Raw genomic sequence first — 26,603 nt, forward strand, 5'->3', positions numbered from 1 at the left:
ATAAAGGCTAAAATTTGGAAATAACTGGATATAGTTAGAATATACGGAATCCCAAATCAGTATTGCTATGGCTGGGGAAATGCCGACTAAGTATACAATAGCTTATAGCTGTTACAATAAATCTTGCCATGTAATAGTTGGAAGCAGGGATCAGTGGAAGAACGAACCACAACACCGTGCAGGAGACATAATATAGTGGTTTACTGACAGGTCGAAAACAGATGAAAGTACCAGGTCTGGTGTACTGCCTAGAATCTCTTTAGGGATGATGGCCACAGTACTACACGGTATTTTATATCAGCATGTGCACGGAGGAGAATTAGAGTAGACCCTACAAAAATCGTAACATCTACTTTTATTCAGGCAGCCAAGAAGCTCTGAAATATCTATCAGCCCCTGCAACTAGCTCGAAGATCGTTGCAAAATGCCATGAAGCATTTTCTTTCGGACATGTCCGAAAGAACAGACACCACACATATATATATCCATATACAGGGTGTTTCAGGAGGAACAGTAGATATTTTACCAGGTGGTAGTGCAGACGAATTGCATAAAAAATTCCATATAAATGCGTCCACTTTTTATTGAGTAAGCTGGCCGCGGTGGTCTCGCGGTTCTAGGCGTGCAGTCCGGAACCGTGCGACTGCTACGGTCGCAGATTCGAATCCTGCCTCGGGCATGGATGTGTGTGCTGTCCTTAGCTTGTTGTTGTGTTTTTGGCGCGCAATTCAATTGCGTTGGAGCAACACGCTACCTAGTATTACTAGGAGCGTGTTGCTGGAAAACTCACTTCCGGTGCGATTGCGTAAGCTGATAAGAGTCCACATCCGCTGCGTGCGCCAGGACTGATGCTATAAATAGCACACTGTTCTGTTCTGTCTAGCGCATTCACTTGGTTTGAGTGAATAGCCACTGAGGCACTGCTTCTTACAATGACGCGTAAACGTTTAAGTAGTTCTAAGTTCAACAGTTGAGTCCTATAGTGCTCAGAGCCATTTGAACCATTTCTTTATTGAGTACAGAGATACAGTTGTTAGTACGTAGCCATAACAAACTCAAAGCAAAGGCAAATGAGGACGTTCAAAGATGATTTTCAAAAACTCCCACACCAACTTCAATGCACATTTGAGTTCTCTTGATAACACCACGCGTAGCTCTTCTGAGGTCGTCTTTGCGTTCTTTTATGAGAGCTGCACTATTCATCATCCGAACGATGAAATCGGCTCTTGGGTTTACTTTTTCTTTGTAGACTTCGCCTTTAACCATCCCCGCAAGCAAAAAGCCAAAGAGATAAGGTCCGGAGACCTTGAAGGCCAAGAAAAGTGCCCATATCTACTGATCCATCTTCCGGGAAATGTTAGGTTTGGATACTGTGTCACCTGACGACTAGAATGTGCAGGAGCCCCGTCATGCTGGAGGAACATACGCATCCTTGTAGCCAAATGAAACCCTTCCAATAACGCTGGAAGCTCATTTTCTAGGAAGTGTAGACAACAGGGTGCCGTAAGGACCAACATACGAAACGAAAATGCAGTGAACCCAGCTACATGTACGCAATAAAAATTGGACACGTGTTATATGGTATTTTTTCTGCAATTTGTCTATACTACCTTCTCCTACAAGATTATCTATTCCTCCTGAAACATCCTGTATAATTACTCAGGTCTCGACGGGTCATCAAAAGTTTTCAGTGCTAACCACCCGTCATCGTCCGAAACCTCGTGGGAATACAGTGTGGCCTCGAGAGAGTGGAACAATGGACCGGGGGAATTTGCGTCTGACGAGGAGCGCGTGTAAATAGGTGCTGCAGTGAGGTTGCCTGCTGTGTCCCGGCAGTGTCCACCGTCGGGGGTTCGAGTCCTCCCTCTGGCATGGGTGTGTGTGTTGTTCATAGAGTAAGATAGTTTAAGTTAGATTAAGTAGTGAGTAGCAGCTTGGTCTCATAAGTTCTTACCACAAATTTGCAAAACTGTAAATCCAAAATACTGCATCTCGGTTCTTACAATATTGCATTAGGTGCACCCTGGTTAGATGTAACTGAAGAGAGACTCCAACTCGGATTGTGGTTAAAGGCGATTCCCAAGCGCATGGCCACGAACAATTGGGAGCGCAAACTTAATGTCATCGGAACCTTGTTGAAGGACAACGACATGCGATCGTTAGACCGACTGCAGAAAGTTCAGTTTAAAAATACATACATACTTAGCAAAATATATCATGTCGCAGCAGTCTTACCGATACCGCAGGTCACTGCACATAAATTATTAGCTGCAGCCTCTTGGTATGTGTGGAAACAAAATATCTTCAAAGTATCCTTCCACACGGCGACATTGCGGAGGCAATGACTTGCAGAGGCAGAGGACTTGGAATTGAAGAGGTGCTTTTAAACTAATACATGCTACTAAGACAGGCGTTACGAAACTTCTGTTCCTCTCGTTAGATCCTGGGGATAGGAACGCTCCTGTTAATGTAGCATGCCAGCCTAGATTACGTCCGAAAGTACTATGGCGACTGGAGCTGTATAAGACTTCCGCCAGCACAAACCAACACTAGAACCGTCTATGATTATTATATTACCAGACATCGTCTTCACAAACTAATTACGGTAAATTAACCTACAAAAGACTGGAGGAACGTCAGGAAAAATATCAACAATAAAATTCTACCAACTAGAGTCAATGCCGTATGGTGCGACGTTGTAAACGAAACCATACCCACAGCGGAACGATTATGGAAAATCAAATTGAGACCATCTCCATACTGCCACAAATGTCGGCTGGTAGAAACTGTAGCGCTCATGTTCTTATGTGCAAATAGAATCAGAATTTGGAACTGGACTGAGAAGAAATTAGCACAGAACAGCAAGAAGTCAGATACCGATAACTGAAGCTTTACAATCCGACTGGAAATGTTGCCCGTCCGCAAAGAATAACAGTTATTCGTGACATCTGGGATCGTTTGGGTTTTATGTCGTAACAACCAAAACTTAGAACTAAGAAGAGTACATGCTTTATATTGCAGAAGAACATTTTAAGCTGAAGAAGAATAATAAATATAAGGAATGCTATCAATTTTTTTATCTATTGCTTTATGTGAGCTACAAATAGGGGGACAGTTTTTTTATTAGAAGCAGAAAACTATTCTTTCACTTTTTTATTCCCGGAATATTCTTTTACGTTGGTCCTAAAATTAGAACTGCTCTAATTTGGCAAAACCCCTCCAGCTCCGAAACGTTGTTGATTTGTTGATAAATGTATGTCTTCATTACAGACCTCATATGCATCCAGTGCATAATAACCTAAATTGTGAATATATTTCAGAATGAATGTTTGTCATGTATTTTTCCGTCACCTTTTTCACTGTTATAAGTTATTTTCTACAAGGAATGCACGCCATTGGAGGCGGCAACTGTAATTTATTTTACCTTAATTACTACTTCAATTTTGTTCTACAATTTAAAGGAATATATGGGCGCAAACATGGAATACATGGGATTAACGCAGGTGCTCAGTGACAGGTGCGGGGGAAGCATTGCGGCGAGGCCTCGGATCTGCGACACCTGCCTTCTTTGCCTCCGCCTACCTGGTGCTGAAAGTCTTCTCAAACTATAAAAAAAAATTAATAATAGTGCAGTGATCAGCACGTCTGTCTAGTTACTAGGAGGTCCAGGTTCGAAGCCCAGTCGGTCACAAATTTTCATCTGCCATCGTTGCTGTATTTCAACGCGCTGTGACAGTGTGGACGTCGGCCCTTCGATACTTCAGATGCAATTGCTTTTTGTGGCAGCACAGGAGATTTGCGAACATTTGTCTTGCCATCAATGTAACGGGACTTCAACGGCATCCAACCCTTAGTCATTACTTTGTGCCGGCGGTAACCCATGTCATATATATGCGAATCAGATTGTAGTTCATATTTAGTCAAATAACGGATGGTCAGCATACAAGTATGCCGGCCGGGGTGGCCGAGTGTTTCTAGGCGCTACAGTCTGGAACCGCGTGACCGCTACGGTCGCAGGTTCGAATCCTGTCTCGGGCATGGGTGTGTCTGATGTCCTTATTTTAGTTAGGTTTAAGTAGTTCTAAGTTCTAGCGGACTGATAACCTCAGAAGTTAAGTCCCATAGTGCTCAGAGCCATTTGAACCATTTTTTAAGTATATAGTAGTATTTACGAACAGTAGAAGCAGGATTGCAGGGAACTGGTCACTTAACCAAATGCAACATAGAGTACCTGTGTAATGAGTCATTCCAGCTGCATAGCTGAGGGTAATATTTGCTAAGCAATTCATTGCAGAATTAATGTAATACCCGCACGATGACCTCTGTAGTCATACTGTATCATTAGCAGCTCGCGAATGGTGTAGTATGTTCGTGAAATTGTATTACTCAAGCTGAGGATAAATAAAGAGAAGCGACGACGCTACAATACTATCTTTACTTAAGTAGGTAGTTAGCGCTAAATTATGTGCGCCAACATTAACGTTACTGTAAGCAGTTTGACAGCATAACACCACCACAACTACTGACAACCTGAACCATTATCATCACGCAGTTGTAACTCGCAGTGATTACAAGTTGCTGATGTTTGTCAAGAATAGCGGAAAGCGCCTCTGAAGTTCCATTTGCATTACGGCTAGGACACAGAGAATCTTAAATAACAGTAATAGGTCACCCAGCGAAGAAAAGAGTCGACGTATTGCCTCAAGTTCTTGCAGTTTGCTATTAATGCAGTTCCCGATGGTTTCACACTAACGGGTTCTTTTGGCTGTCGGGATACTCATATTGGAATTATGAAAGTGTAATTGGTAGAACGCTCAACTACCTTAATAACACCTCATTCTGGATTGAGTACGACTCGGAAAGCGACGTTAATTTGACGTTTCCATCCATCTCCTGACGGCTTACTGAATGAAGTCTGAAGCGCACGCACAGTTGTGTTGCCTGCCGCATGGTTTCTGTGAAGTGTTGTGGCAGCTGGCAGTCATTGCTGAATACAGACATGTGCAAATACCCTCACTGCTTCAGGGGAACTCGTCTTTGTTGCATTTTTTTCCGTACCGTAATTAGCACAATAAGATAAGGCTTATTCTGCTGAAGAACTTGATGCCCACAAGTCCTTAAATAAGAATCTCCTAGCGAGAGTAAGGCATGAAAGGAAACAGCCTGTTGGACAAAAGGATGGACAGCTCCCTGTTTTTGCGTTTCCGATAGCGCCTACGATAAGAATCTGGTGTCATACTATGCTTCAGAACCCTAAACTATTTATTTTTTTACTTCATACTAAAACAAACGTGATATGAGAAGAGATAATGACTTAAATACTTCTCAGGAACTTTAGTTTTTCGTGTTTATTTTCTCACTTCATACTAAAACAAGGGCGTTAATATGAGAAGAGGAAATGAAATACACGCTTCCAAGACATAATATTTCCTTGTGTGCTGCTACTGCATACTTGAAAACCCTGCAGTTAATTTTTGTATGTTGGATAAATTTTAATACCACCTCACATTCCTTTCTGATAAGGTTCCTGTTTTCGTGGGATTCTAATAGAGTGGACATTTGATCACTGGTTAATATTCTGATGACTAATGACATGATACCCGTTGCAATTGCTCCATGGCACCTGTGAGTAGAGTCTCACGTTGGTTACTATAAGAACACGCAGGCAGTGATATCCGCTCACTGCTGTCAGAGCCCAGGTGATTTCCTTGTGTTTATGGCTAAGCGTCTGCTGCAGTGTCCACGCTCAGCCAGCATAAACAAAGCGCGGCGGCATTGGGCACTGCTAATCGCTGCACTTGTCGCGAGCCTCGACAACAAGAGCGCACTGTCTCTGCTAACGATACTATGGAGTTAATACATCTTACTTAACGTAATACGCAGGACGTGGGTTGGGTAAGAATTCAGTTTCATCGCATTAAAATACTTCACAGTCATATTTGATGCAATATTTATTGTTGGTTGTCTCTCTAAAGTTAGTAGTATTGATTCAGATTGTGCGTGAACACGAAAACACACACACACGCACAAACAGTCATTGATTCCAGTGAGGGTGACAACTACTGTGTGTTGAACAACATATGCACCAGTCAATTCCTCAGTTGGCGTCGAGTGGATGAGATTTTTCAATTACCTTGCATTGCAAGGATTGTAAGGAGGAGACTGAAAGTAAATGGACTTTTATGCTAAAGAGCTGCGACAAAGCAAAGCTTGACCGATTATCAGAAAATTGTCCACATGGGTTTTGTGGACTATACTTTTAGTAACCAACCGACCAACGGCCATTACGTAAGATTTCTCGCAGGCGTAGGGGCATTGATTTCATTAAGTTGTCGACAGTGTAGCGTGATGGATTACTTCCCACCATACGATTTCTATATTCGTCCAAAGGTCGCTTGCATTTGTAGGTCCACATGGCAATGACCTTGTTACTTCTACCCACATATTCTCTATCTGGCTGATGTTCGGCGATCGTGCAACAAACGGCAACAGCTTTATCCTCTCTTGGCCCTGAAACCAATCTCGCACTGCTCTGCTATGATGGATGGGGCTCTGCTCCTGTAAATAAACTGTTATCTCGTTAGTTCATATATTTATATTTAAATAACGTGTTTGTTATAAGCACATTGGATTATTATTTTCCACAGTGTTTAAGAATTCAGACCCTGTCATAGATAAGTGATCTAGATTCAACAGTCCGATTAAGAATGTGGTTTACCCAGCCTATCATATGATGAGGGTCGTAGTCGAATATCCACATTAAGACTGACTGACTGAATCCGATTAGAACGATCTGGTATCGAAATGAAACTACAGAAATCGTATAATTTGAACGACTGTATTGCAACAATGCTGCGCACATAAATTCCTATGATGGAGTAACAGGTAGCAACTGTCTAAGATAAAGTGAGAAATATGTCTACTAGCAGCAATGTAACGTAATTATAACCCGTATTTATGTGATGGAAATACTGAATCGAACAATACACATCTATTTCAGTGGTTCGAAGATACACCATATCGGATTTGCTGATTACATAATGACAATAATAATAATAATAATAATAATTCAGTGCGGCGGATAGGGGAAACCCTCCCCCATATAGGTGGTACCGAGGAAATCAAATACTTGGGGTGAACCAAATACTAACACAATCCTGAACGGCTACTCAATCCGTTGAACCCAAAATCCAGACACGTCTGAGTGAAAATCACCGCTACTCTGGTCACCGTCTGTCAGCTCAATGAGTTCAGCTGAAAATATTTGGTTGCAAAGGCTTCAACACCCTATGGTCCTGTCCGGTCCTGGAATCACCCAGGCCAAACCAATGAGACACAAAGAAACATGAACTATGCAAGCAAAGTCAACATTACCCCAGGTGGTACACAACCCGCCTGTCGACAGGCGGCAGTCGGATTTTCGGATTCTGGGGAGTCCAGGTTAGCACGGCAGAGAATATCGAAGATCTCTGGTAAATTTCCCTACTAGCAGAAAACATGCACTTGAAAACTAAACATCGACACATTGATCAAAACACGAAAACTAAATAATCTCACATAAGAAATCGACCGACAAAAAATTCTCACCCTTGCTCTTCATGAACCACGACTAACTGACAATGAATCCTTGCATTACGGAAACCATTGAATCTTCAAGAGCAAAATACAACAAAAGGTAGCGAAAGGCGTACCAATCTTTGGCATTGAATCTCTCGAACACAGATCTATCATCAACTCTGTCAAAGAAATCACACCCATCAACAATGAAATGGTTCAAATGGCTCTGAGCACTATGGGACTTAACAGTGGAGGTCATCAGTCCCCTAGAACTTAAACCTAACTAACCTAAGGACATCACACACATCCATGCCCGAAGCAGGATTCGAACCTGCGACCGTAGCAGTCGCGCGGTTCCGGACTGAAGCGCCTAGAACCGCTCGTCCACCGCGGCCTGCCCATCAACAACCGACTTATGACTATGCCCATTAAGAGCCCCAGTAAAAAATATAAACTCATCAATGCACATGTCCCCACCAACATCGAAAATAAGAAAAACACCGAAAATGTCGAAAAATTCTGGAACACACTCAAAATACTATGAGCAAAATTCACCAAGATGACGTGAAAATACTAATGGGAGACTTCAACTCTCTATTTGGGACAGAAAAAACCTGTAGAAAAATCATTGGTACAAATTCAACACACCGAAACGTTTAGACCAACGGCACATGTCTGACTGACATTTGCCAACAATTGAACCTCAAAAGGATGTCTTCCCACTTCAGGAAAAAACCAGTTCTGAGGTAACATGCTTGGCTACCAGGTGCAAGCTGCTTTCGTTCGCCTTTAGAGACTCGCTGAAAGCCAGATTTTTAATTCTTTTGTAGCGGAGCTACAAGCAGGCAGATACAAACTCAATAAGGGAATCGTAAGACAACGCTCGAGCAAAATTGGTCTTGCTACTTTCAGGAACCCTTACGTTAGTGTCAGAACGAAAACCTTACGGTACTGCCAAATTCATAATGCCACTTTTGTTTTCTACCTACATATTTTTTGTTGTTGTGAATACATAATTTTATCTATGAAATGACATTTTCATAATACTTGCGAATGATACACGAAATGAAGTAAATACAGATCTTTTCGATGTCAAAAGTCGGTAATATCCTACTAATTCGCGTTAAAATAGGATCAATCGTCTTATAGACACTTAATGTTTTATTAAGATAGACTGCCGTCGTGTTGTTACTGTAGTAAGCTGAATTTAATTTGTATAAGTACAGTGAATATTTTAATTAAATTTTCCATTAGTTTACTAAACGCATCAGTAACCGCCAAAGGGAAATTAATCAGGAACACAATTTTCTTTCACGATATCTAAAACAATCTGACAATGCTAATGTTGTTTACAAATTCTACGCCCGTAAAAACCCACTAGTTCTAACGATGTCATTAAACCAGTGTAGTTTTAAGAGTATTTTCGTCTAGAAAAGAATTGCCTTGACGGTTGATCGATCAAGAGCGGGAAAGGTAAATTTTTACGAATATATGACGAGAGGGACATGAGCTTGAGAGAGGACTTCCCTATCAATATAAACGCCTGAGAGACGACTTTACTATCAATCTCCTGGACAGTTTTGTTTCTCAAATCAACAGAGTGCGTCATCATGCAGTAGCACAGGTGATGTAGTTTTGTTGCTCGATTTCCTTACACTGCCACCAAAAGGTGTCTTAGTTGTTGGCAACAAATTCCAGCTGTGTTGCACACACCCCGTGGGGCAGAATTCGTAGCCCAAAACACACTTTTGGAGCTATCAGATGTAAAATATTATGTTCACACTACTCTTTGCTCGAGTTTACGTCTTTTGGTGGGGCTCAGCCTTTCATTTCTTCTCAGGAAGTTAACGATAAAGGCATCATAACACGTCACCAACAACAGTACTGCATACGAATGCTCAATGAGCGACCAGATGACGTTCAATAATAGTCACTCCATGATTTTTGTTGTTTCGAATTAGAGCATGCAGTACTCCTACGCCAGACTTCTGAACTTTGCCTGTTGATTGCAAATGTCGCATGATGGTGAAATGGTAATCTATCACATGTATCAGTAGTCGAGACTTCCTTAATGTGGAAAATCATTCATGCCAGAACGATCTTTGTTGAAACAAGAATATCTTTTTCTGGCGTATTTTTCCCAAAAGCACTCGCTCCACACACAGTTCAAATCTTTCTAGTTGCCTCCTCTGCATTCACCCCTCTGTTATACCAAAAGTAAACGTTGTGTTGCAGATGTTACACCTTCTTCCACTTGCGACTCAATTTTACAATGCATAACCGTAGTTCATGATTTTCAAGTATGCAAAATGCAATGCTTCACTGCAAGATGATAACTAGAACTTCAAATTCGAAAATGACAGTTAAAACATATACTGACAGCGTCGCGCCGCGTTCACATGGGCGGCGCCGGATTTCAGGCGGCGGGTGGCGTCTGGCCGGTGGCCGGTAGCCGGCTAGCCGCTGCAGCGCGAGGAAACGCTCGAGCGTAAGCTGTTATGATCGCGACGTAGCCACGAGCTGTCCTGCGGAATTGTTTCTGGAATACTTGTTATTGCTGGTGGGTAGAATGTCAAGCGAATTATCTTCGATGTCCAATCAGACTCATAACTTTATACGAGGGCCGAAATGTAGTAAAAAGAAAAAAATTCATATAGGTGGACGCGAACAGGCGACTATCAGTTTAGAATGCGCGACTGTTACCGCTAGACCACGGGCTCACACAGTGCGAGCACACATCGGAAGTAGACAACACTTCCTCCTAACACTTCCGCATCTTACGGTGTTGCCAGATTGTGCAGATGGCCGGACTTAGAGAGTTATCAGGGGCGGCCAGTTTTATTGGCCACCTTAAGTGAACGACTCGGACTTAGTCTCTGTGGCGGCCGGCCGGCGGCTAGTTTTTATGTCTAAGACTGTACATCTCATATTGGCAGTGAAGTATTTCATCAAAAAAAGGGTCAAAGGTTGGGTAGCCTGGCACGGAAGAAAGCCAACGCGCATACCTACTGAGTAGGATGTCGCGATGATATGACAGTTGTAATTCACTGCCTTGTGTGTACGGACTCTCAACTGGGCTAGTACGGAAGGCACCAGTGATGAGACAAATCCCAAAATGGTGGACTGTATTTAGATGGCATAAGACAGACAGACGGCAGTGCAGAGGAGAAGACAATGCATCCATAATCCAACTTGAGGCAGACAAGAGATCGGTAGAGATGGGGGAGAACAGTCCAGTCAGCTTCCCAAGAGGTACAACTCAATACACGAAGGACATTGAGGGACTGAGTGCAGTGTAGGACACGTGGGGAGACCAACTGAGTTTCCTATCGAACGTAAGCCCTAAGAACTTCGTTGCATTCATGAACAGGGGAGCATTTTGGTCCAGTCTTAAGGACAATGGAAGAAACATCTTTTACCACCAGAAGTTGACGCAAACTGATTTGGTAGCAGAAAAGCAGAAACCACTTACGACACTCCACGAATAGAGACGGTCCAGACGACGGTGAAGACTGTTGCAGGAAACACATCCGCTGGTAGTTGCAATAAATAGCAAAGTCATCAACGGAAAGAGAGGCGGAAATATTTGCTGGAAGGCAGTCCATAATTGGGTGGGTTGATGGCTATGGCAAAGTGCACGACACTCAATACGGAGTCCTGAGGCACCCTGTTCTCCTGCAAAAACGTGTGGGATAAGACATACCCAGAAAACTCTGTCTGTTAAAAATTCACGGATGAAAGTAGGAAGACGGCTGCGAAGGCCCCATGTGTGCACAGTACGTAGAATGCCTGTCTGCCAACAGGTATCATAGGCTTTCTCCAAACCAAAGGACACGGCCACCGTTTGACGCTTCTGCAGAAAATTATTCATGACGAACACCGACAGGGTGATGAGATGATCAACTGCTGAGCACCACTTTCGGAACCCACAATGAGCATTAGTGAGAAGGTGGTGTGACTCCAGCCACCATACTAATCGACCATTGATCATGCATTCCATCACCTTACAAACGCAGATGGTAAGGGAAATTGGATGATAGCTGGAAGGAAGATATTTATCTTTACCAGGTGTACTTCATGCACATAGTTGCTTGTAGTGGATGCAGTTCATTAAAGTAGAGTGACTGTGAAAGACACAAAGCACATGTCGTCGGGCATGACTCGCATTGCTGTACTCCACAGTCCACCAAGGGACCAGGACCCGATGTGGAGGAGTAGGAGTAGAAGTAGGAGGGACAGAGGATTCGACAGCCGAGAGAATAACGTCCACGAGGTGCTTGACCTGATCATCACAGCTGGGAAATGGCCATTCGTCAAAGACTACCAAGGAGGAATAGAGCCTCCGGTCAGCAAGAGAGAATTTCCAATGAGTGGGCTGCTGTGGCAGAGTACGACTGAACAGGCGAGTCACAGAAAGGAAGTGGTCATTCGAGTAAGTATCGGAAAGAGCACAAACGCCAAAAAGAGAATCTCTCGGGCAGGCAACAGGCGAGCCCCAAAGAGGATGATGGGCTTTGGCGTCACTGAGGAGCAGAAAGGGTGGAGAAAGATGAGCAACAAGCTGCATCAGGTCCACCCTAGTGACAGCAGAAGACGAAGGGATATAAAGGGTGCAGACAGAAAAGATAAATTCGGGAAGGAAAACACAGGCAGCAACTGCTTGCAGGCGGGTGTGCAAGGAGATAGGACGATGATAAACATCATCTCGTATAAGCAGCATGACCCCACCATGAGCAGGAATCCCCGCTGTAAGGGGAAGGTTCACCTGTAGCGAAGTAAAATGGAAAAGAGCAACATGGTCTTGAGGACATAGCTTGGTTTCTTGGGGACAGACTACAAGTGGGCATTGCGATCGCAGGAGCAGCTGGAGGTCCACCCTGTTAGACCAAAGGCAACAGATATTCCATTGTAAGAAGGCCATAAAAATTTAGGAACACTGGAGAAGGAATAAGAAACACTCACCTTGACGGTCACTTAAGGCGAGCAATCAAGGGAGGACGGCCACTGGAAACCACAGGTGGAGGATGTTCGTCCATTAACTCAGAGGGGTCAATGGAGCTTCCCCGGTGTCGGTCAGTTGAAATGGACCGATGGGTCTATGAGGGCCGCCGAGGCCAGAGGGCCGACGAGGCCAGAGGGCCGACGAGGCCAGAGGGCCGACGAGGCCACAGGGCCGACGAGGCCACAGGGCCGACGAGGCCACAGGGCCGACGAGGCCACAGGGCCGACGAGGCCACAGGGCCGACGAGGCCACAGGGCCGACGAGGCCAGAGGGCCGACGAGGCCAGAGGGCCGACGAGGCCAGAGGGCCGACGAGGCCAGAGGGCCGACGAGCCGAGAGGGGGAAGACTGTTTGCCTTTGGATGATTGTTTTGACTTTGCAGAAGAGCCAGACAGCTGTGAACTCGTGGTATGCAAGAAATCGTCTTGGGAATAATCCTTTTTGAACTGACGGTTTGCTGGCTGCATTTCAACAGTCTTCACTAGTGAGGGCGAAGAGCAGGTAGCAGAATCTACAGCCCAGGAAGCAGAAGGGAGTGTCAGCTTTAAGGCGAGGCGACTGTCACCATCACACTGAACTGTAAGTCACAAGTTAGCGTAGCCATGTTTTTTGTGGGACAGGAGAGGCTAACATGGTGCTGTAGCTTCCTGATGAAGGGACATTCGGTTTACAGTTCACCAACAGTTTCCAGGCTACAGAAAAAGGTACTTTTTCCTTCACCCTTATCTCCTGAACAGCCCGCTTGTCCTGACTGACGGGACAAGAATGAGAAGAAGCAGCAGCAGCAGTATGTTCTCCATTACAATTGATGCAGCAGGGGGAAGGAGGTGTGTTTTTACATGACGTACTGTTATGATTAAACTAGTGGCAGTTATAACACTGCAATGGATTGCAAATGTAAGAGATGACTTCATAGCCTGCCTTTATCATGGTAGGAAGTGTTAACTGATCAAAAGTTAGGAACAACGTATGAGTGGGCACCAAATTGGCAGCTCCCTTCTTCATAACTCAAACAGCAGAAATGCCCTGATCCAATAGATAATTAGTTACTTCGTCCTCCATTAAACCATCCAACAGCCGCGTGTAGACAACCCCGCAGGACGAGTTAATTGTCCTGTAAGCCTCTACTTTTATAGGATATTCGTGGAGGATTTAGGCCTTAAGTAGTTTCTGGGCCTGGAGAGCACTATCAATTTCCAAAAGCAGAGTTCCACTGCAGAGACAAGAGCATGACTTCACAGGGCCGGCGATGTAATCCACACCTTTCTGTATAACAAAGGGGTTAACAGTAGCAAAAGTCTGGTTTTCGTTTAAACGTGAGATGACTAGATATTGAGGCGCAACAGGAAGAGACATTGAGGCAGGAGCCTCATTCAACTTTCATTTATGTGAAACACTGAGAAAGAGAAGGAAAAATCAGTCATTGGGAAGAAGTCCTCCACAATTGCCAGTGTCTCCAACGGCACGCTCCTTCCAGCCGGGGGACCTCCAAAGGGGAGCCCCCTGCCTTAGGTGATTGTCCTCACCTTAGGTCACACCTCCCAAACGACAGACAGAGGGACCAATGGGCAGAGGAGAAAGGTAACAGCGCAGGCAATCACCCCTCCCTGTGCCTGGCCAGTACCAGGAGGTACGTGCGGGCCCTACATGCCATTCTGGGGCTGGGAATTACCCATTACTCAGTCTCCTGCTACGCATAAAACGCATGGGTGGCAGTCAGGTGCACACAGGGAGGTGAAGGAAAGGAAGAGACAGGGAGAGAGCGGCACAGGGAGAGAGCAGCAGAAACCAATGCAAATGAGCTTCAGGAGCCCATGGAGGCACGAGACATATCCTCAAGAGAGGGTCAAAGAATAGTAGAAGAGGAGACAAGCAGCACAGAAAGAGAAGCGGTGCTGCAAGGGCTGGGGCCCCGTGGTCGCTGAGCACATTCTCACTGAAGAGCGGTGAGCCCCATGGAGGAGGGGAGGGGAGGGGTGGTGGTGGAAATGGTGAGCTGAAAGATGACCACATGTTTAAAATGTTTGTCCAGTTTTTGAACAAAATACAACAGGAATTCTGCAATACATAGATTTGCCTGGATGACTGTATGCACTGCAATCTTAAGTGGGTGTCATTGAGTCTACATGGGAATACACAGGGGTCAGCTGCTGCATAGCCCCATGTTCAACGACATGCACTGACCAGTTTACTCAGGATCACTGGTGCCTGGACCAACAGTCTACTCTCATCATACCTGCCATAGATCACCAGCTATTCCATTTTGAGGAGCAGGCAAGCTTCTGAACCCCACATACTGTGATGAGAATTGGAAACCCATCATCATCTTGGCTTATTCTCACCATCCTTCAATCATTTACAGAAATATCACATAGATGATAACAACAGAACATCAACAACCAATCAGCTTCACAGTTCCCAAGATACTTGCTCCAGACACCAGCCTATAACAATCTGCCGTTCGTCAAAGTTGTTTATATTAGTGAATTTCCCCTTTTGATGCCCATACTGTCACTAGAATGATTCCCATTCATCTATGCTCCACCTATATAATTTCCTTACCATGCCACATGCCTACTACTACTATTGTTATTATTATTATTATTGTCTTTCCTTTCTCAGACCTTAGGTCTGGTTCGGAATGAAAGTGACGCGGACCTTGATCAAGCGTCACTTCCTTTTAACTCTACAGTATATGTTACATTGCGTTTAGGAACTTTCGGGTAATTGAACATGTATCAATAATTACGGATTTCTGTAGTTGTACGTACGCATTTGGATGTAGTTGTATTGCCTTGATGTACTGGTGGATACTGTGTGGTATGACTCCTGTAGTTGATAGTATAATTGGTATAATGTCAACTTTATCCTGATGCCACATGTCCTTGACTTCCTCAGCCATTTGGATGTATTTTTCAATTTTTTCTCCTGTTTTCTTCTGTATATTTGTTGTATTGGGTATGGATATTTCGATTAGTTGTGTTGATTTCTTCATTTTATTGGTGAGTATGATGTCAGTTTTGTTATGTGGTGGTGTTTTACCTGTTATAATGGTTCTGTTCCAGTATAATTTGTATTCATCATTCTCCAGTACATTTTTTGGTGCATACTTGTATGTGGGAAGGAGTTGTTTTATTAGTTTATGTTGTAAGGCAAGTTGTTGATGTATTATTTTTGCTACATTGTCATGTCTTCTGGGGTATTCTGTATTTGCTAGTATTGTACATCCGCTTGTGATGTGATCTACTGTTTCTATTTGTTGTTTGCAAAGTCTGCATTTACCTGTTGTGGTATTGGGATCTTTAACAATATGCTTGCTGTAATACCTGGTGTTTATTGTTTGATCCTGCATTGCAATCATGAATCCTTCCATCTCACTGTATATATTGCCTTTTCTTAGCCATGTGTTGGATGCGTCTTGATCGATGTGTGGCTGTGTTAGATGATACGGGTGCTTGCCATGTAGTGTTTTCTTTTTCCAATTTACTTTCTTCGTATCTGTTGATGTTGTGTGATCTAAAGGGTTGTAGAAGTGGTTATGAAATTGCAGTGGTGTAGCCGATGTATTTATATGAGTGATTGCTTTGTGTATTTTGCTAGTTTCTGCTCGTTCTAGAAAGAATTTTCTTAAATTGTCTACCTGTCCATAATGTAAGTTTTTTATGTCGATAAATCCCCTTCCTCCTTCCTTTCTGCTTAATGTGAATCTTTCTGTTGCTGAATGTATGTGATGTATTCTACATTTGTGGCATTGTGATCGTGTAAGTGTATTGAGTGCTTCTAGGTCTGTGTTACTCCATTTCACTACTCCAAATGAGTAGGTCAATATTGGTATAGCTTAAGTATTTACAGCTTTTGTCTTGCTTCTTGCTGTCAATTCTGTTTTCAGTATTTTTGTTAGTCTTTGTCTATATTTTTCTTTTAGTTCTTCTTTAATATTTGTATTATCTATTCCTATTTTATGTCTGTATCCTAGATATTTATAGGCATCTGTTTTTTCCATCGCTTCTATGCAGTCGCTGTGGTTATCCAATATGTAATCTTCTTGTTTAGTGTGTTTTCCCTTGCCTATGCTATTTTTCTTATATTTGTCTGTTCCAAAAGCCATATTTATATCATTGCTGAATAATTCTGTTATCTTTAGTAATTGGTTGAGTTGTTGCTGCCAGTTTTAGATCATGTATAGCAAATGTGTGATTTTGTGTGGGTATGTTCCAGTAATATTGTATCCATAATTTGTATTTAGCATGTTGGATAGTGTGTTCAGAGCAAGGCAGAACCAGAAAGGACTTAACGAGTCCCTTGGTATATTCCACGCTTAATCTGTATTGGCTGTGATGTGCTATTATTTGAATTTGTTTGGATATTAAGTGTGGTTTTCCAATTTTTCATTACTATGTTTAGGAACTATCAATTTAGGATCTACTTTTTATATTTCCAATATTTGTAGTAACCATGAGTGGGGTACACTATCAAAAGCTTTTTGGTAATCAATGTATGCACACTGTAGCGACCTTTGTTTAGTTTTAGCTTGATATGTCACCTCTGCATCTATTATCAGTTGCTCTTTACATCCTCTTGCTCCTTTGCAACAGCCTTTTTGTTCTTCATTTATAATTTTGTTCTGTGTTGTATGTGTCATTAATTTCTGTGTAATGACTGAAGTTAATATTTTGTATATTGTTGGTAGGCATGTTATGGGGCAATATTTAGCTGGGTTTGCTGTGTCTGCTTGATCTTTAGGTTTCAGATACGTTATTCCATGTGTAAGTATCAGGGAATGTGTATGGGTCTGCAATATAACTGTTAAATAATTTAGTTAGATGTGAATGTGTTGAGGAGAACTTCTTTAGCCAGAAATTTGCTATTTTATTTTTTCCAGGGGCTTTCCAATTGTGAGTAGAATTAATTGCTTGGGTGACTTCATGTTGCAAAATTATCACTTCAGGCATTTGTCGTATCATCTTTTATGTATCCACCGTGCATGCCTGTTATGTTGTACCGGGTTTGACCATATGTTGCTCCAGAAGTGTTTCATGTCTTATGTTTGGTGGGTTGTCTATTTTAATGTGTGCGTTATCTATTGTCTGGTAAAATTTCTTTTGGTTTGTGTTGAATGTTTGGTTTTGTTTCCTTCTATTTTCATTTTTTTGTATCTTCTAAGTCGTTTGGCCAATGCTTGTAATTTCTGCTTCTTTTCGTCTAATTGCTCTATCACTTCTTGTTGTGAGATTTTACCTAACCTTTTTCGTTTTTTGTCTGACATTTCATTTCTTATAAATTGTGTTAGCTGTCCGATGTCTTCTCAGTTTTTCTATTCTGATCTGTAGCCTGTGTTGCCATGCTGGTTTTGTGGGTTTCTTCTGTGTTGGTTGGTTCTGATCTCTGCCTAGTGTGTATATTTAGTGTAGTGAGTGCTCCTATATAAACCAGTAGGTGTAACTCTTTCATAGTTTTTTCATTTATTTTGTTGTGTATGATTGTGTTGATACTTTTTATTGTTGTTTCGACTTGTGGGTTATTTGGCGGTCTATGTGAGAATGGTTTAATATCTGTATTTGTGTCTTTGTATTCTATACATGTCAGCTGAAATTTTTCTTCTATATCTAACATGTGTGTCACCTCGTGTTCTATTTGTGCTTGTTCTGGTGGCTGTCTTAAGATTTCGTTTTCCTCTGATTGTTTAATTGATGCGTGTTCTTTGTTTGTTTGCTCTGGGATGTTTGAGCCCATTACTGTATTTTCTTCTTCTTCTGATTGCACATTATTTTGTTCCCGTATTTGTTGTACTTGTTTGATGTTTTCTAATTCTGACTGGGGTATCCTGTTATTTTTGGTTATTACACGGATCTGATCAGCTAGTCGTTCTGTTAAAAATTTTAATTCTGGGTATCTGGTAATAAATGTTGTGTATACTTGTGATCTGTATCCAGTTGTGTTGGTTCCTAGGTTTGTTGCTTGGTAATAACAGAACATGAGGTGTCAATTAACTTCATCTGACCATCTCATCCTCTGTCTGTTTTCCTTCTACGGTGGTTGCAGGAAGCATATCCTGCAAAACACCTCTATTTGGATTTGAATCATTTTCCAGTTGGCTAGCAGTGTCGTTACCATTGTGGGCGGGCATAGGGTTCAAGCGTCGTCCCCGACCATGACGGCGCTTGTCAGAGGCTTCTTTAGTTCTGTCCTGAACCAACTAATCACACTAAAAGGGGGGTTAGCCCTATTAGTGGTTTGTTCTTTTCGTCGCCATTTACGACTGGCAGAACATACCGGAGGCCTATTCTTTTCCCGGGCCTCCACGGGAATTATTATTAAATTTTAAGGAAGAGGTCTTCTGGCTACTAGGAATAATACTTAGATTTTAGATAATAGTATTTTTCAGTCTATGATCAAATAGCAAAAATAAATTACTTTTAATATCAAAGCTATATTTCCTCCGTTACTGACCAAAACACTGTCAATGAGCAGTGTTGGTGGGAGAAAAGTTTACAGTTAATAATGATCTATGAATATTTTCTGGAACTCCCACTGGTTTCATTGAACTTTCTCACTGGCCTTTGTTCAAATTTAAGATTTTTCTGTTCCTTTTGTCAGAGCTGGGATGAAAGTATTTAATACCAATTCTCTAGTTCCTACTTTATTTATTACAGACTGTACAGTAAAATAAGGTCACAAATACACTGGGATGAGAAAGTAGTTTTCTAAAATTATAAAACTACACCGTTAGAAAGGTCACATTACCACACACACGCTATTCCAAATATTACATTTACACATTTACACACAGTACAAAGTTGACAGAAATTTGTTTCATCATTTCAGAGTCGATCATATAAAATGTTCATTATGTTACTTCATACAAAATTACAAAAACTATGGATTAAAGCAGAGTAGTGCCTTAAAACTAAATCACAGAAGTTTAGTCATCCTCTTCAGGTTAACAGGTGATACTTCAGGAAGGGTGCTCACTTTCAGGTACTTGCTTCTGGAGTACTTTTGGTACAATGCCTGAAAATTAAGAGAAATATAGCAGTATTAATGGCAAACAGAAAGCATGATGCAGTAACTGAAGAGTACACAGAATTCTTCTAAAAGCTCCCAAGCTTTTATGCATCAGTGTGTCCTGTGTTCTGGTTCATTACAGAGTTGCTAGTTGCCCGTGCATGGTCACTTTGAGGCCACTAACTCCCTGAATTGTTCTAATGTTACTGCAGAGTGATTCAGTATGTTCTGCAAACACTAGCACCAGCAACACTATCACTTATTCCTAAGCATTTTAATTACAACAAAACCAAAACGTTGCTCAAAATTTTTTCAATACTTCCTACCAGTTCATGTATATCAAGTTCTGCAGGTATTGCTCAACTATTATTACTAACATTTTATTGAGCCCATCAATTTATAATGCCTTTTTTTCAACAGTCCTGACATTTAAGTGAAATTATATTCTCAGGAGACAAAGCTGTCAACCTCCCTTGAAAATGCTGCACACAGTTTTTTCTAATAACTACCACACTTAATCCTGGCACAATACGTCAACTTTATATTGTACTACACCGAATCACTATAGTTACAACTCCTTCCGGCCTTTGCATCTATTATTCTTGCAATGTGCTGATCCCCCTCTCTTTCCTTTTTCCAAAAAATGCTTTAAATTTAGCAATTGCTGTGTGGTTAAGTAACTTAATATACTACAATAAATTATAAAATATAACAACAACATTCTTTACCAGGGCTCAGATGACTACCAATGCTATGGGAACACTACATACCAAAATATGAAACAGTAACATACCTGATATTTAGAACTTTCAATGTTCATGACTGCAAATGCAATTTTTTTCGCAATATCTGCAATGTCTTTTAGTTTGTATTGTGAGTAGTAGATTAGCGTTTCTGACCACACACTGGAAGTATCAGTCTTGCTTCTCAACCTGGAAGAAAGGAGGGCAATGACTAACATTTTATTCATTCTATATACACTCATCTGAGCAACTGACAATAAATCATACATCTGCTTTACATGAACACTTAAATATTTATAAATGAAGTAATATATGAAATACACCAGCACTATATGTTCACAAAATGTTGTGCATTATTTTAATTAAGAGAGAAAAATGGCAATTTAATTGGGTTTATAAAATAATGAATGCATCAGTTCCACATTTCACAATGTAATTGACCAGTAATCAAGAATTTGAGTACAATTCTAACAGCAAAAGATCTCTTACAGTTTCACAAATACTGCACCTCCACAAAATTGGAAACCAGCCATTTACTGACAAAAAGCTTGTCCAAGTATGTGCTTGACAATGAGCACAGCACTATGTTGCATTGCATCACAGAGGGAATAGAACAATTACTAAAAGTTCTGGTCGCTAGTACCATATTAAGGAACTGTCAATACTCTGTATTAAATGCCTTAAAGGTAACTGGACTAGACTTTCCTTCCCCATTCCACTTCTACAGTAGAACATGTTATGGAATTAGTAGAGTCAGTATAAATTTGACTATGTAATTGGACAAGTTAAATATCGCCTAATACTGATTTTTGAAAGAGACTTTACATCCACTGAAATAAATATCGAGTACCTGAGACTATCCGAGTTTGAAAGACGTGTAGAATAAGAAATGAAAGAATCTTTATGCTATGGAACGGAATATGTGAACAAGATACTAATGAAATTCTTAGAGGACAAAGGAGTATAATATAAGATGACCATTCCCCATATTCCATAACAAAATGTGTAGTCTAGAGAATTTGGGACAACAATGACACGACATCGCAAAATTATGAAAAATTTGTCGGGACGTGGAGAAAGGGCTTCGAAAGACACCATACAGACACGGAGGTCCAAAACTAAAACTTAAATGGCCTTCACCATACTGCTTTGATGGATAAAAATTAGAAAACAGTCGCAGCCTGCACATCATTTGCTAAAACAACTGGGAACGTAAATGTTTAAAAAAAAAAAAAAAAAAAAAAATGGGCATTCCATCAAGAAGTGACGGACACTTAAAACTCAGCTTAATGTGTACAAAGTGGTGAGGAGTGCCACTTATCAAATTACAATGGCTAAAAAGGCAGTGCCCAATACGCAACCTAGTTAAAATGCCATCCCGGAGGGAGGGCTGAGAGCAGGCCATCCACGCTACTGGGAGAGGCTTAACAATCCTGAGTTTATTCCCATGAATGGAGGACCAATGGCGATGCCAAAGGGACACCACCACCTGACAGATGGCAACACAGATCATTGGAGCAAATACAGAAACTAGTGGGCTGAGGTACGAGGACTGCAGCCTTGGCAGCAGCCTCGTTTCCTGGCAGAGCAACATGACAAGGCACCCAAGAACATTACAGTGGCTCCATCAAGAGTGAGCACGTGACAGTTTTCCTGGGCTTGTTGCACTTTAAGAGTACTGAGAGTGTGAGCAGAGGGCAGAATTGAAAAATCTGTGTCGCTGGATGTACTAAGTGGCATGATACAGGGCAAAGAGCTCAGCTGTAAAAACTGAGCAGTGTGCTGGAAGCCAATTTCGGAAGACGTGGGCGCTAATGACGAAGGCACACCCAACACCATGGCCAGCCCGAGAACCATCAGTGTACCCAAACATGCTACTGTGAAGTACTATACAAACACTGTGAAACTTAAGGCGATAGAGCAAGGCTGGAGCAGTGTCCTTAGGAAGAAAATGAAAGCCAAGGTTAACAAGGTCTGTTTCGTGGAGCCAAGGTGGTGAAAGGTTCACACCCACCAGGAAAGTTGCAGGTAGTGTGAAGTTAAGCTCCTGGAGCAAGTGCCGAAAGTGGACTCCAGGGGGTAACAGAAGAGGGATGCGCCCCATACTGGTGAGCAAAGGAATCATCAAAGGAGGCATAGGATTGGTGGCCATGCATGGCAGACTAATGGCATGCATACCTGTTGAGGAGAAAGTCACAGCAGTAGGACAGTGATAGTTCAGTAGCTTCAGCATATAGACACTCAACCAGGCTAGTGTAAAATGCGCCAATGGCCAAAGGGATGCCATGATGGTGGATAAAATTGAGACGGCATAAGAGGGACAGATGTGCAGAGACAAACGAAGCACCCAAAGTCTAGTTTCGAACAGACAAGGGACCGGTACAAAGGGAGAAGAGTAGTTCGATCTGCACCCCAGGAAGTACCACTGAGGGCACACAGGACATCGATGGGTCGCATACAGTTGGTTGCCAGGTAAGACACTTGGGAGGACAAAGAGTGTTTCCTATCAAGCATGAGCCCCAGGAATTTTGTAATTTCAATGAACGGAAGAGCAACAGACCTAGGATATAAAATGGTGGGAGAAACCAACTGTGTCACCAGGAATTCATACAGACTGTTTTGTCAGTGGAAAAACTAAAGCCATTGTCAATGCTCCAGGAGTAAAGACAATCAAGACATGACTGAAGACATCGCTCAGTGAGACAGGTCCATGAAGAATTGCAATAGATTGCAAAATCGTCAACAAAAATGAAGCCGGAGATGCCAGGCAGAAGACAGGCCATTATAGGGTCAATGGTGATAGCAAAGAGAATAATGCTCAGGACGGAACCCTGAGGTACACCAGTTTCCTGGATGAAAGTGGTCGACAAGGCAGCACCCCAGCCAATAACTTGCAAGCAAATGAGTAAGGCACTTTTTCTTTTACCTGGATCTCCTGGACAGCCCACTCATGATACAAGGGACAATCTCGAGATGAGGTGGCATGGCTGCCATTGCAGTTGATACAATAGGGAGGCGGCGGCACACAATCGCCCTCATGTGCATCCCTACCACAGGTTACACATTTGGCTGGGTGTTGACAAGACATTCTAGTGTGCTTGAAACTATGACACTGGTAGCAGCGCATCGGATTCAGAATGTACAGTCTGACTGTGATAATTTCATAGCCTGCTTTGATCTTTGACAGCAGCACCACTATCAAAGGTGAGGAAAAGAGTGCGGGTGGGTACTAAGGAAGAATCTACCTTTTTCATTACACAATGGACGGCAACGACACCCTGATCGGAGAGGTAATATTGTATTTCAGCCTCTGTTGGACTGTCCAGCAAGCTGGTGTGAATTACACCACGGGACAAATTCAAAGTGCGATGGGCTTCCACACAAACAGGGTAGCCATGGAGACGTGAGGCAGCAAACAATTGTCGCATTATGAATCATAAGCCGTCTCCAAAAGCAAAGTCCCATTCTATAAATGAAAGCAGTATTTCACAGGGCCAGCAACTGAATCAACACCTTTCTGAATAATACGTGGATTTACTGCAGCGAAGGACTGAATCTTTAGTACATGAAACCATGACGAACCGTGGTGCAGTGAGAAGGGTCTTTGAATACTTAGCTTCATTCAGTTTATGTTTCGGACACTATGATGTGAAGGTGATTGGCTCATTGCAAGGAAGTCCCCCACAATTTCCAGCATCCCCAATGGCATGCTCCTTCCAACTGTGGGCCCCCTTCACAAGTGGCGCACCCACCTTAGGTGATTGTTCACACTTCAGGTCACACCTCCTTAACACCTGACAGAGGGACCAATCGGCAATTTGGTAAGGTGGCAGCTCAGGCAATCACTCCTCCCTGGGCCTGGCCTGTACCAGGGGTATGTGCGAACCATACCTGTCAATCCCGGGCTGGGGATTACGTGTTACCCAGTCACCTTTTACACATCAGACACGTGGGCCAGATGTCGAAGTGCACAGGGATTTGAGGGGGGAGGGGGGGGAGGAACCTTAAATGCCGAAGTGGAGGAATGAGAGGAAGGAAACAAAGAAAGGAAAGGGAAGGGAAGGGAAGGGAAGGGAACAAAAACAACTGGTGAGACTGTTCTGATGTCAGCGCCAGACAATACAGAACATTCCCATTAACACCCTAGACATGTTCTCCACGGAAAGGGAAAAGAATAGAGGATAGACATGCAGCACAGAAGGGGAAAGATGCTGCAAAGGCTGGGGCCCGTGGTAGCCAAGCACAAATTTGCCTAAGTGTTGCGAGCCTGCTGGGGGAGGTTGTGTATGCGACGCCAAACAAAAATTGCCCTACTTCCATTGAACTGCAGTTCAGTAGCAATTTTAACTGTTAACACCACACTTCCTGAACTCTTGTGCAATGAATCTTACCAAAAGTGACAGATTTGAGATATCTTTATTGCAGTGCAAAAATTAAACTATTTTTGTAACATGCAAGTGAAAGTATGGTAGTCTTTGCGAACACAAATTAACACTGGGGCTATTCAGTTTGCTTCTATCAGCCAATCCCTGCATAGGATGTGTATAGTGCACAAATATCATTCATGATAAAATTAATTTAAATTGTGCTGCAAGAGGTAGTTTGAAAGTTTCTTAAAAATACTGGAGTTCATTACTTTACAATCTATCTTTAACTGCAGGCTATGGACCACACTGTCACCACAAAATTCATTAAGGAAATGGTAAATAATAATAAAATAATAATAATAATAATAATAATAATAATAATAATAATAATAACAACAACAACTTGATATTGAAATAAACATTCTCAGTGTTATGTGTGATGGAAACAAACCAAGCATGCACAAGTTTATGTGCGTGTGAAGCTGTGGGGGCTATATTTGGTGGTTTTCATGTCGAAACCTGTGCACTACAAAAATGTGCACTGTAATTGATGCAGTGCATTAAATATGTCCTTGTTGGTAATACCAAGAAATGTGATTTAGCAGGATGAAACTGTTACTTATGTTCCAAGTTAAGATTTCCTCACTATTGTGGCAAAAAGGAATTTCCAATGAAACAGCTTTCGAGAAGGAGGGACAAATACTTCAGCGGACGTCAAGTAAACACAAACATTAGGTTGCACCTTAAAATTAGGCCAACAACTCTTATGGCCAGAGATCCATACAAGTCTGCGTTTAGCACGGACTTGTTTCAGCCATAGGGTGATATATAAGGTATGTTAATGCTGACATGGCAAAGAGCCCGTTTTGCTATGGCAGGATTCAACTGGGTAAATATTTTAAAGAGATAGTAATCCCTTTAGTATTTAATGGGAAACTTCCAAGGCAGAGGAAATTTGGCCATTGTTTTATTATACCACAGCAACAGACTTACCATCACAGAAGAGGCAAGATTTTTGTTATTTGATGAGAAACAGCCTACAAAATATTCAAGGGAAGGAATCTCCAGCATAACTTATGTTATTAAGAAATCACAGACAGTAAATTTGAACAACGAACAGCCAAAGCATGTTTTTACAAAAGAAATCAGGTCTCTCATATCAGATATTCTGTATTGTGTTCATATACCAAAACCCAGCCGGCATAAATGGAACTTTTTTTTTGCAAAGTGCATACTTACAAGGCAAAAAACAGCAAAGATTATCAGTTCTACTCCTTTCAACAAAAATTTATACAAGCCTGGAACATAATCAAATAATTCCATTCATAGACCAAAAGGAAAATAATAAAACAGAAGAAATTTAGTAAGAACTGGACCATTGGGGCATATGAAGGACAAACAGTAGGTCTGATAAGAGCACCTCAGAAGAATCACATTCAGTCAAAATCAAAGAAGACTAAAACCATGTCAATTTTTCATAATCAGATGTTTTCTTAAAATGAAGATCATAGAAATTGGGACATTGGGTGTCCTGTCATACTAAAGATTCATATGAATCAAAATCAACTCTGCAAAAAACGGCTTCCGCATATACATACATACTCTACAAACCACCATACGGTGTGCAGTGGAGGATACCCTGTGCCATTACTGGACATTACATGCTCCAGTCGCAAATAGATCAAGGGAAAAACAACTGTCTATATGCCTAAGTTCTAATTTCTCATATCTTATATAAGTGATCCTTATGCAAAATGTGTGTTGGTAGCAGTAGAATCTTTCTGCAGTCCACTTCAAATGCCAGTTCTTCAAATTTTCTGAACAGTGTTTACTTAAAAAGAATGTTGCCTACCCTCCAGGGACCCCCCCCCCCTCCCCATTTGAGTTCCTTGACCATCTCTGTAATACCTATATGTTGTTTGAACCTAC

General features: G+C 42.0%; 1 protein-coding gene across 1 annotated transcript in view; it reads right to left on the minus strand.

The window, feature by feature from the left end:
- Window positions 1–19,183: 19,183 nt before the first annotated feature.
- The window catches only part of LOC126485151 (G2/mitotic-specific cyclin-B-like), a 53,617-nt gene continuing 46,197 nt past the window's right edge, over window positions 19,184–26,603 (minus strand). The window contains exons 7-8 of the mRNA XM_050108819.1: window positions 20,358–20,496; window positions 19,184–19,570 (exon numbers count right to left, since the gene is read on the minus strand). Of these exons, the coding sequence (XP_049964776.1) occupies window positions 19,472–19,570; window positions 20,358–20,496 (238 nt within the window). The 3' untranslated portion in view covers window positions 19,184–19,471. The remainder of the gene's footprint in view (window positions 19,571–20,357; window positions 20,497–26,603) is intronic.

This window comes from Schistocerca serialis, chromosome 6, assembly GCF_023864345.2.
Source record: "Schistocerca serialis cubense isolate TAMUIC-IGC-003099 chromosome 6, iqSchSeri2.2, whole genome shotgun sequence".
NCBI classification, from domain to species: domain Eukaryota; kingdom Metazoa; phylum Arthropoda; class Insecta; order Orthoptera; family Acrididae; genus Schistocerca; species Schistocerca serialis.